Source organism: Sorghum bicolor, chromosome 8 (genome assembly GCF_000003195.3).
Source record: "Sorghum bicolor cultivar BTx623 chromosome 8, Sorghum_bicolor_NCBIv3, whole genome shotgun sequence".
In the NCBI taxonomy this organism is placed as follows: Eukaryota; Viridiplantae; Streptophyta; class Magnoliopsida; order Poales; family Poaceae; genus Sorghum; species Sorghum bicolor.
In genome coordinates, this window is record NC_012877.2 from 34,969,858 (window position 1) to 34,982,433 (window position 12,576).

General features: G+C 46.8%; 1 protein-coding gene across 1 annotated transcript; it reads right to left on the reverse strand.

The window, feature by feature from the left end:
- Positions 11,806-12,363, reverse strand: LOC110437560 (proline-rich receptor-like protein kinase PERK9). Its single transcript, XM_021466033.1, has one exon. The coding sequence runs from the start codon at positions 12,361-12,363 to the stop codon at positions 11,806-11,808; it is 558 nt and encodes a 185-aa protein (XP_021321708.1).

Consider the following 12,576-nt stretch of genomic DNA (forward strand, 5'->3'; position numbering starts at 1 on the left):
AAACCCCTATACCCTCATGGGCCAATATGGGCCGCACCATCAGAGGTGGCTCGGCCCACAAGATGAAGACGTGCGGCGCATGACGCTAGACGACGTGCACCACAAGGCTACAAGATATTGTACCAAATAGGATAGTTTACTTGTAACTCTGTCCCTTCATGATATATAAGGAGGGGCAGGGGTCCCCTAGAGGACAGGTCATAGACATCGAAACTCATCTCAACACAATTCAATACAATCAGACATAGGACATAGGTATTACGCCCACACGGCGGCCGAACCTGGATAAAAACCTTATCTGTGTCTTGCGTCACCATCGAGTTCGTAGCTTACGCACCGTCTACCGATAAACTACTACCGTGGGTATACACCAAGGTAGACTGTCGACTAGCTTTCATCGACAGCTAGCGATTGTCGAGTGGTGGTTGTGAGATTGTTTGCCTTTCTCTGTGGGCCGTGCCTTTCAGCCAGTTGGGAAGTGACGAGCTTGTCTATTGTGATCATGAGTCTGCCTCGCCATGGCTGTGACGCTAAGCATGCCCCTGCTATCATGTTTTAGTTGTCCCCATTAGACTATGGGTGTTAGTTCCTATTCTCATCCCATGGATGTGATCACTATGGGCTCGATGACAATATTGTTGCGGTTCTTACCCATACATTTGAGCCCTCTGCGACCAACTCTAATGGGATACAAATTAGGGGATGACCTTCATGGAACCATTGAAAGCCAACTCATTTAGGTGAAGCTCACGGCCGTGAGTTGCCTCAACATGGCCATCGGGCTTAACCCATTTCTCGCTTGTTATCTTGACCACCTCATATGTTTGCACCATCTGAACCATAGCATTCCCTCGGATCTAGCGGTGACAACCGCATCGCTATGGGCCTTAGGAATAGCCTCATGTCGATTTAGTTGCACAGTCGTGGTGCCCTACGAGATGGTTCAGAACGTGGGATCATATCTCTTTTCTTTCAACCTTCGTTGGTCCCATGATGAGTCGGTCGAAAGAGCGTAGATTCCATTCTTCTTTTTCTCTTGTTCTCAATCCCCACCAATCCACTAAGATACGGATTGAGCCCTTTTACTTGTTTGGTGCTTTGATTCCATTTCCATGATTCTCGCCATTGCTATGGTAGGTGGATCAAGGGAAGGTGAATCCCATGTCTTTTCCTAGCCTTTCAAGTTCTTCATGCTTAAGCTCTTTTATGCTTGTACCTTTATCGACCGTAGCATTTCCTCAGTTCTCGCAGTAACAACCGCACCAATAAGAACCCTAGGGATGTCTTAGTGCATTTAGTGCACATAGGTCATGGTAACCTACAAGTAGATTGAGCACTAGTGTTGTACGTCACTCCCTTTGATGCCCCATCTCTTGCTATGGTGTGTGGATTGGAAGGAGTAAACCACTGCCTATCTCTTCTCTCCCTCGTTCCACCCCCTCTTGACTCCTGTCAATTATAATGGCATACGAGTTGAGAGTGGGACCAAAACACATCATGCTTGTAGTGTTTTCAACTCTCAACGATCTTCGTGATGCTTGGATTGAAAGGCCACTAGCCATGGTGTTTTCTTAGGATGAGATAGGGTCTATGCCATTGTTATGAAAGTCATACAGGTTGACATGATTGGCCTAGGAAGTACCGGCTAGGCTAAGACTTTGGCTTGAACTTAGTAAACAGCCACTCCTATTCTTTGGGCCTGAGGATTGGACATCCACTGAGAGGGTTAAGTCATTGATCTTCTATGATCTTTTAGTGTAGTTGTTCTCTAGCGCTCTATCGCATGTTTCCATAGTTTTTAGGTCTAGTGGTTTGATTGTTTCACCTTGATTGTCGCTTTCGAGGTAGTCACTTTAGGGTTAACATTGATCAGATCGGAACCCATTGGGGCAAGGACATGTAGATGGAAGGAGGACCTCAGATGAGAACAACTACTATTGTATTGAGGATATCAAAAATGTCATCCAAAAGGTGCCACGTCCTACCCAACCTCATAGAATCCTATTAGACATGCTAATATAGATGCTAGTGCTTTACTTTTATGCAAATGAACTATGATAGGTTGCATGGTAGATTTTCTTGTGAGCCCTTACCTTGTTGCAACATATACCCCTACACACCCGCTGTTAGGTTACATGCTTGCATACTACTTGCTACTTCTTCTACTACGCATTATATTTGTGATGTGACGCAACATGGAGGATTGGATGTAAGGGGATAAGGCATGTGGTGTTGATAATTGGTTAATCAGATGGTAATGAACTTGAGGAGATCTTGGCATGTGTCTTGTGTGTGTGGTGAGGGTCGAATCGACCGAGCAGGATCTACGACGAGTCTTGGGGAAAGTCCTACTAGAGAATGCTACCTAGGGGTTCTCCACGAGAGATAACAGTGGCATGTAGTTGTGATAGAGAGAGGTCCTGGGTAGAGTGTCTTTGTGGGACAATGCCTCGTGATGGGAGGTGTTGTTTAGCATTGGGCGCCCCATCGAGCAGTGCATCAATTGGCCCTCGTGAAGATGTCCTGTCGATCACCCTAAGGATTGATATGTTCTATGGACCTTGTCATAGGAAGCCTTGCACGTCACTCACCCTTACTATGGAAACAAGACAGATGTACGACTAGCTAGTGCGTTTCCACTACTACTAGGTTGTTAGCGGGAAGTGTGGGGAGGTAACGTGCATGAGGACCCACACCCTCCTATGTTAGTGTAGTGACCATTGGGGGGCCTGGTACTACATCTCACAGTCTCAGCATGCTGGTGGTACTCTGGTATGGCCCAAGTTCTGTGCGGTAGGGTGGCATTGTGTTAGTTGGAAGGCAACTCGACATCAGCCTAGGCGGGGCGCACCACCGATCATGGTGATCTTGTGGTTAGTGTAAATCTCTGTATAGTTCTGTTTGATTGAACGATACATATACTGTTGACATCATTTTTGAAACAGGTCAAGTTAATTAAGACAAACCGAACGGTAACAGAAAGGTTTTTGTATTACACTAGAAGGATGCCGATGAGGATCAACTAATAAAGATGGTGCCGATGATAGGAGATGATCGGTAGAAGGATTCTGCTGATTCAGGTTTGGTATAAGTTCAAAAGTGATGTTTGCTGATTGTTGCCGATAAGATTTATGGTTATTGATGTCGATGGAGGAGAACATGAAGACTACTACTAGAAAGGTGTATATGTGCCGATGGGGTAGGAGCCGATGAAGACTTTATCATAATTAAGGCGAACATAAGAATAGGTAGATGTTGTTTCCTTTTCTATAGTTGTTTGAGTATGCATTACATGTAAGAGTCTTGTTTACTTCAATTGTGTCCTAGTCGTATTTGACTATAACTCTTTAGGCTAGGGTATAAATATAGACCTAGCAGCAATGTAATAGAGATATCAATCAATATCAAATAAAAGAATATTCCTACTTTTACATCTACTTTTTGACAACTTCGTCGATTTGCATACTTTTCTTTTTGTGAGTTCTCATTGATTTGGCGAGTCATGCTCGGCGATTCTCGAGTTCTGTGTGAACACCTCTTGGCTGTGACATCTGGGCGCATCGCTGTTGTCAGGACCTAAGTGTTCGGATCTTCATCCTTGTCGATTATTATGTCAAATCGACTAGCACGTCTTGACACTAAATTTGGGTATTAGCCCTTTGTGTTTGCAGAACTATTTTTGCATCAACACATCTGTTGGCATGCCTGTAGGACCCATCAACAAAGGTCAACATGCTTACTTCTAAACTCGACGCAGACAATGTCATCGGTGTGACAGAAGCCGATCTCAGGGAAGAACAGAAGCAAGCTATGGAGAAAGCTATGGAGGAATACAAGTAGCTTTGTTTGAAATCCTTTAGCCTGAACAGGAGTGGGGAAGTCATCTAGAAGCAAGATTTGTCGTTGCCTCAAAAGGTCAATTTTGACCCCAATCCTGGTAAATTGCAAGACATGGTTAATTCTGCAATTAATCATGCTTTGATTAACCACTCCTATGTGCTATCCAACACCATTTACAATGTTGTGGTCCGAACTTTTAAAGAAGGATAGGCACCACCACTTTATGCTGGCCGAACCTATCATCAGCCAGGATTATCATCGGTTGTAGCTCCATCAGCTCCTTCAGCCGTTGCGGGTACAGAAGTCACGTCTCTGCCGAGTACGGTGGGATTGGCTAATGAACAATCTACACCAATGAGATCACATCCAGTGACTTCAAGGGGATGGTCCAGCTCAACATAAATCTATCGGCATCGGCTGTCAGGACCTGTATTTCAGAATTGTCAGGTTCCTCCAATCTCGTGGGGATATGCTATGCCTCCGGAATTTTTAGCAAATAATTCTATATCATTTCATATGTCTGACATAGTAGGGAAAGCTCCCATGCCATCAGCGCCTCCAGTTTCGCCGATGACTCAAGTGCCTCAGTATTCCACGACAACTACTGTAAGGCCAATTACTGGGAATTTTCAGACACCAACATTCCAGATGCCAACATTCCAGGTGCCTAATGCGAGCTCATCAGCAAATCCATTGCCAACAAAATAGAGGTTTATGTCTCAGGTAGGGTATGTCAATCTAGCAATGACAACTAATTACCAGCCATCGGCGAGTCTTGTGTCGATGAACGCCAATAATGGTTGGACAGGACAGTTGACCTTCCCACATATAGCACAACAGAATCATCAAGTTGTAGGGGTTCAACAAGGTCACATGCAGGCTGGCTTTCAGAATCAGGCACCAGCAGCTCAGCCGATGAATCTTACTCAGCAGATTGGTGGCCCACAAGCAATGGCAAATATGATGTTTGACGAAGATCGTGTGCCCCAGAGACACGTGGAAGCATATCAACAGTTACCAGAAGTCCAACCAGCACATCGGTAGGATGCTGATGCTTATTAGGCTGATAAGATAGCAGAGGTTATGAGAGATCAGTTTGGGATAAACCTAAAGTCAATACTTACTCTTATCAGACACCATATCCTCCTGCGTATGATCTAATCCCTCTTCTAAACTGGTACGAAGTGCTAGATTTTACTAAGTTCTCTAGACAAGATGACACATCAACGATGGAGCATGTCAATTGCTTTATCATCTAGTGTGGAGAAGCTGCTACAAGGGATGAGTTAAGAGTTTGGCTTTTTTCATCATATTTATCTAGATCGGCCTTTACCTGGTTTATTTCATTACCTCCAAACTCTGTCATTACATGGGCCAATCTAGAGAAATAATTCCATAAGTATTTCTATTCTAGAGTTCATGAAATGAAACTTACCGATTTAGTGAGAATGCGGCAGCGTAATGATGAATCGATAGAAAGTTTTGTGCAAAAGCTTCGGGATGTGAAGAACAAGTGTTATAGCTTTGTTTTGGATGATCAACAACTAGCTGATTTGGCTTTCCAAGGGTTGTTGCCACATCTCAAGGATAAATATGCTTCTCAAGAATTTGAGAGTTTGAGTCATCTGGTATAGAGAATTTTTGATCGAGACATTAGTGCTTTTTAACCTAGAAAGAATAGGAATTAAAAGGTGTCATTTGTCGATGAGGTGGAAAATTCTGATTCTGATGAAGAACCAGTCATCAGCTTAGCAGAATGGGTGAAAAAAAAGCTGATTTCTTCTCCTTTTGGCCAGAAAGAGCCAGAAAAGTTTGCTTTTGACATCACTAAAGCCGATAGGATATTTGATTTCTTGCTTCAAGAGGTGCAGATTAAGGTGTCACCAAATCATGTGATTCCATCGGCAGAAGAGTTGAAGAAGATCAAGTATTCTAAATGGCATAATGCAACTTCGCACAGTACAAATGAATACAAAGTGTTTAGGCAGCAGTTGCAATCGGCTATAGAATCTAGGAGAATCAAGTTTGATTGCTCCAAAGCTCAGAAGCCGATGAAAATTGATCAGCACTCTTTTCCCACAAACATGTTGGATGCCAAGGGTAGAACCAAAGTCCTGACATCAGAAGTTGCTGAGAAAAATGCATCGGTGGATCTCCAACATCAGATAACTACCGATGATGCCAAGGGAAAGGGTCTACTAAAAGAAAGTAGCAGTTCTGAAAGGCCTCCCCGATCTGGCGTTGTGATTACCCATAGACGGTATCAGGAGAATTGGCAGCAACGTGAGGATCGGCATCAACGTCAGCAAGAAGAAAGGCGTTGGGAATAATGGAATCGGCATAAAGATCATTGGGATTGCCCATTCTTCGTTCACTTTTGGGAACGAGGTATCAAATTGCCGACTGTTGAAGATTGACCCGAATGTAATGGTTATCGTCGGCACGATCGGTCAAACCAGAGATTCTAGCTTGATAACCAACATTTTAATGGGCCGATCAGAGGAAGGACATCAGTTCATGATCGGCTGGGGGCAGACTCAATGCACATGAAAGACTTGGTGGACGTGTCGGTTACTTTCCAAGGAATCAAGAAGAACTCAAAGAGAAGGAAATGCATGAGTCCTCGATGAATTCATATTCTGCAGAGATCCTAACATTCATCGTATGGAATCAAACGAAGTTTGCTATCAACCGATTTGGAAGACAAAGCTTCCCCGATGGTGTCCAGAATGTTTGACAAGGACGCAGAGGAGAAGGATGCAACGAGAACATCAAGAAGATTTATATAGAGAGGAAAATTCTTCTAAGTCTAAAGATCGGCAGTAGTCGAATCGCAAGGGGAAAGGCCCATCAGCAGATGTTAATATGGTATTCATGTTACCGATGGAATTTCTTGCACCTTCTAGTGATGATGAAGAAATTAGTCTGTCTGATCAAATAGCTCTATTAGCACTTGACCCGATGATGGTTGTTTTTGAGAAACCATCCGATGATGAAAGGCAGCATCTCAAAGCTTTATTCGTTAAAGGCAGGGTTGATGGGCAGCTAGTCTCTAAAATTCTCATTGATGGAGGGGCTACTATTAGTATTATGCCCTATGTGATCGGAAGCTTGGCAAAGGAGATCAAGACTTGACCAAGACCGACATGATACTGAAAGACTTTGAGGGCAATGTATCTTCGACTAAAGGAGTTGTGTGCATTGAATTGACTATCGGCAGCAAAACCTTGCCAACAACTTTCTTTGTCATCAATGGTAAGGGTGCCTACAATTTACTATTGGGGAGGGATTGGATTCATGCCAATTGTTGTGTCCCTTCTACAATGCATCAATGCCTTGTTCAATGGGTTGGCGATAAAATTGAAGTCATCCCTAGAGATTCTTCCTACATTATTGCATCAGCAAAATCAAATACTTATGAGTGAACTAGGTGCATATTAGGGGAAGCCTGAGAGAAAGATTTCCTCAAAGTTGCCGATCATGAGATTCCATCGATCCAAGCAGTCGGTTCTGATGAAGAATTTTAATAGATAGATTCGCTGATGATGGAAAGTTAGTATAGGGGTTTACATCGGCCGATGATTTGGTAGAAGTAGACATAGGTAGTGGTGATAGGTCGAGGCCTACATTAATTAGTGCTAAGTTAGATTCTGAGTGCAAGCAATAATTAACCGATTCGCTAAAAGAATATAAAGATTGTTTCGCTTGGGATTATACCGAGATGCCTAGATTAGACCGATCAATTGTTGAGCATCGGTTACCTATTAAATCTGGATTTTGGCCACATCAGCAGCCAGCGCGCCGATGTAACCCTAATATTCTTCCTGATATTAAGGCTGAATAACCAAACTAATTGAAGCTAAGTTTATTCAGCAGTGTCGGTATGCAGAGTGGATTTCAAATGTTATTCCTGTCTACAAGAAAAATGGGAAACTTAACTGAAACGACCTAGATTTTTCCAAAAAGAGAAAAATCCATAGATTCAAATTATAATGTGATAATTCAAAAATTGAACCATCTCATTATCATATGTCAGCTGTTATCATAGTCATACATCGTGAGAAACAAAATTACAACACATTTACTTTACAACTCTTGGTCAACAAGTCTATTACATCGTTTTTCTAGCGGAAACACACACGGGTCTTTATCAGAGTTGATGTAGCGCGTCAGCGGTGAAGGCTCCTCCTTCACGGGCAATCATCAGAGTCGGCGTAGTTTATCAGCGGGCGTAGCCTTCATCTCCGAACCAAACTTGAGCGCAGGAACGAGACCACCTAATCCTTCTATTCTTCGTAGTTATCATTTTAGACCACATTCAAAACCTGCTAAACAATTTTCAATAACATTTGTACTGGCCACTGGCTCCCACCCTATGCTTTTGCGTAGCTTTGTGGTGGGTGGAAATGCAAAGGGTATATCAAAAGGCCTATATATATCGCTGTAGTCCTTCCTATGCAAGTTCATCAATATTTAATAATAATAATTCATCAAGTTTTAATCCATCTCAACCACACGTCCATCCATCCATCCCTTCACACACATCTCACCAGACTCTCACTCTCTAGGCGGCAAGTACGACTCCCGCTCGAGCCTTGCCTCAACGGCCAACGTCGGATCCAACATAAACCCAGGGGAAGATGGAAGGGACTCCTCTCTCTAGTCAAGTGAAGCGGAAACATAGGAAAGGTCCATAGCTGAAAAGACGGCATATGTATCGATCGATCAACCAGAAACTCTGCAGAAGTTTGCACTAACCACAAGATCACCATCATCGGCGGTGCGCCCCACCTAGGCTGATGTCGGGCTGCCTTCCAACTAAGTACGATGCCACCCTACCACTCAGAACTGGGACCATACCGGAGTACCACCGGTACGCTGAGACTGTGAGGTGTAGTACGGGGCCCCCAAAGGTCACTACAGTGTCTTAGGAGGGTGTGGGTCCTCATGCCCGTACCTCCCTACACTGTCTACCAACAACCTAGTAGTAGTGGCACCGCACTAACTAGTCGTACATCCGTCTCCTCCCCATAAGAGCGAGTGGGGTGCAAGGCTTCCTACGAACCAGTTCTCAAAACATCTCAGTCCTTAGGGTGACCGAACAGGACATCTTCACGAGGGGCCAACCGATGCCCCGCTCGACAGGACATCCGATTACCCCGTGCTAAACAGCACCTCCCATCCCGGTGCTTCGTCCCATGAAGACACTCCACTCCGGGACCTCTCCCTGTCACATGTACCCGCCACAGGTATCTCTCGTGGAGAACGCCCAGGTAGCGTCCCCCGGCAAGACTTGTCCCAAGACTCGTCGTAGATCCTGCTCGGTCGACTCGACCCTCACCACACACCCAAGACACACACCAAGATCTCCCCAAATCCATTATCCATTTCTTATCCAGTTAACGGCACCACGTGCCTTATCCACTCACATCCAATCCTCCACAATGCATCACATCACAGATATAATGCATAGTAGAAGCAGTAGTAAGTAGTATGCAAGTATCTAACCCAACAGCGGGTGTGTGAGGGTTATAGGTTGCAACAAGGCAATGGCTCACAAGCATTTCTACCATGCAACCTATCTCAGTTCATTTGCATAAAAGTAAAGCACTAGCATCTACATTATTGCATGTCTAGTAGGATTCTACGAGGTTGGGTGGGACGTGGCACCTGTCGAGTGACATTTCCAAGATCCTCAATTCACTTGTAGTTGTACTCATTTAAGGTATTTCTTCCATCCGCATGTCCTTCCTTCAAAGGGTCTTGATCCGATCAACGCTAATCCCATAGCAACTACCTCGTAAGTGACAAACTAGGTGAAACAATCAAACCACTAGACCTCGAAAGACTGAAGAGACATCAAAACACCGAGGAACAACTACACTAGAAGAGCAACGAAAGGAAAACGACTTAGCCCTCTCGGCGGATGTCCGATCCCTGGGCTAAAAGAAACGGAAATGGTTGTTCACTAAGTATAAGTTAGAGTCTTAGCCTAGCCGGTACTTCCTGGGTTGACTGTGTCAACCTGTACGGCTTTAACGGATGGCTTAGACTCTTACCCATTCTAAGCAAACACCACAGCTTACGGTCTTTCGATCCGGTGTCACAGAAATCGACGGGAATCGAAAAGACTACGAGCGCGAGAAGTTCTGGTCTCTCTCAATCCATACGCCGTTGTAGTTAGCGAGAGTCAAGAGAGGGTGGAACAAAGAGAGAAGAAAAAAGGGAAGTGGTCTACTCCTTCCAATCCACTCGCCATGGTAAGAGACGGGGAAATCAGAAAGAGTGACACACAAAGAACACAAGTGCTCAAACTACTTGTAGGGTACCACAACCTAGGTGCACTAAATGCACTAAGACATCACTAAGGTTCTTAGCGGTGCCATTGTCACCATGAGAACTAAAGAAATGCTACAGTCGATGTAGGTACAAGCATACAAGAGTTTAAACACAAAGAACCAAAAAGGCGGGAAAAGACGCTGGATTCACCTTTCTTTGATCCATTCGCCACAGCAACAGCAGGAATCATAGAAACAAAATCAAAACACCAAACAAACCAAAGGGCTCGATCCACATCTTACAGGATCGACGGGAATTGAGAACAAGAGAGGTGAGGAAGAATGGAGTCCACTTTCTTTCAACCAACTCATCATGGAACAAACGATGGTTGGATAAAAGAGTACGAACCCACGATCTACTCCAACTCATAACACTTCACGACCTAGGTGCTTCTGAATCGACACAAGGTCATTCCTATAGTTCTAGACGATGCGGTTGTCATCACGGGAACTAGGGGAAATGCCCGGGTCTAGGTGGCATGAGCATACAAGACAGATAAGATAATTGCGTGAGAAAAATAGGGTAAAGCCCGATGGTAATGGCGAGGCAAACTCGCATCCATGAGCTTCACCTAATGAGTTGGCTTCCGACTGTCCCACAAAGGTTGTCCCCTAATTCGTATCCCACTAGACAAGATCATGAAGGTCTCGAACCGCGTCGATAACGACATCGAGTCCACGATGGCCATGTCCGAGGGATGGAAACAGGAGCTAACGAGCGCAGCGTGATGAAGTCAACTAAACATGGGGAAATGAGTTATGCTCGGCCTCGCGATCACAGCGGGACGTACCCACGATCGAAATGATCAAACATACTACGATTTCCCTGACCGGCTCAAAGGCTCGGTCCTCAAGCAAATAAATAAAGAAGAACAACGACAACACGAGAGAAGGGACATGCTTGGCACTACGACCATGGCGAGACGAACTCGCGATCGCAACATTCAAAGACGTCACTCTCTCAACCGGCTCGACGGCTCAGTCCACAACCAACCAACCACACCACACAAGAAACAACGCACAAAGATCCAAAACACAACGACTGGCAACACAATCGACGCAAGGACAACACGGAGTAGCACATTTCCATAGCACAAGAGAGAGATAGATACATAAATAGACCGGCACGAAGGCATGGCATAGGCATGGATATAGATAAATCATATAACAAGTTTATACAGAGATACAAGAAAGGACAAGGGTTTTGCCGACATCGGAGACGATGTCGGCCATGTTCAAGGTTTGACCTTGCTGAACACAAGGAAGGGCGCAGATCACCTGTAAGCTTGCTGCTGGCCGGGATGTGCAGCCGGCATCGGGAAGGCGTCACATCTTCGGCAAGGGCACGATGAGGCCACTGCTTCCCTGCGACAGTGGGAGAACATGGCACGAAGGCCGGTCTCAGCGAGGCAAAACAGGAAGGGGAAAACTTTGGTCTGGGCGAGGCTCACCGGGGGTTTGGCTTGGCGAGGTCATGCACAGGAGTTCGACGCGGTGCCCATGGCGAGGACGGGGACACCGCGGGCTCCTGGGCGAGGTCACGGCGTCGTGGCTCGGAGCAGAGGCACAGCCGCGGCGTCACGACGAGGTTAGGGCTCCGGGGGCGTCGGCGTGGTCGTGGTTGCGATTACCATGGCCGGTGCTGATGCGGTGACCATCGCGACGTCCTGGCGGGGACGGCGTCCTGGTGCTCACGGGGTGGAGACGGAGGCGTCGTGGTTGGCTCGGTGCTGGCGTTGTTGACGAGGACGCGCTCCGGGGACGAGGTCGACGCGGGGGCGACGGGGCACGAGCACGGCGTCGTCGTGGTGGCGCAGACCAACATCGGGGTCGGGGTCGCGGTCTCCATGGCCAGCATGGACGGCTCCTTGCTCAGTGGTGCTCGGGGACGGGGCTCGGCGTGGCCACGGCGTGGTCCGTGCGCGACGTCGAGGGGAGCTTCGTCGGGGTCGCGGCCGACGTTGCTGCTGCTCGGCGTCTTGGTCGTCGGTGATGTTCTGAGAGGAGCGAGGCTCCGACTTGACAAACCAGGGACGTGGCACCGCGGCGACGAGGTGGGGTGGTGGTGTGGCCACGGCTCCGGTGCGGCGTGGCTCGGCGCGCGACGTCGAGGCGCCGAGGGCGAGGCTAATACGGCGGCGGCGCTGCTTGGGAGCAGAGGAGAAAAGGGAGGTGGCGGCGCCATGGGGAATGGGGCAGGGGCGCGCGCGACTCCTCCTTTATAGGGGCGCGGGCTAGGGTTCTGGGGAGCCAGCCATCTCCAACGTCCGTGCCACGAGCAGGACACACGGCGTCGATCTGGGCACGCACGCCGAGGGGAGAGGGCAGGCGCGTGTGGGCGCTCGGGCATGTGTGCGTCGCGGCGGCGGCGCTGAGGTGCAGGGGCGTGCGCGGCTAG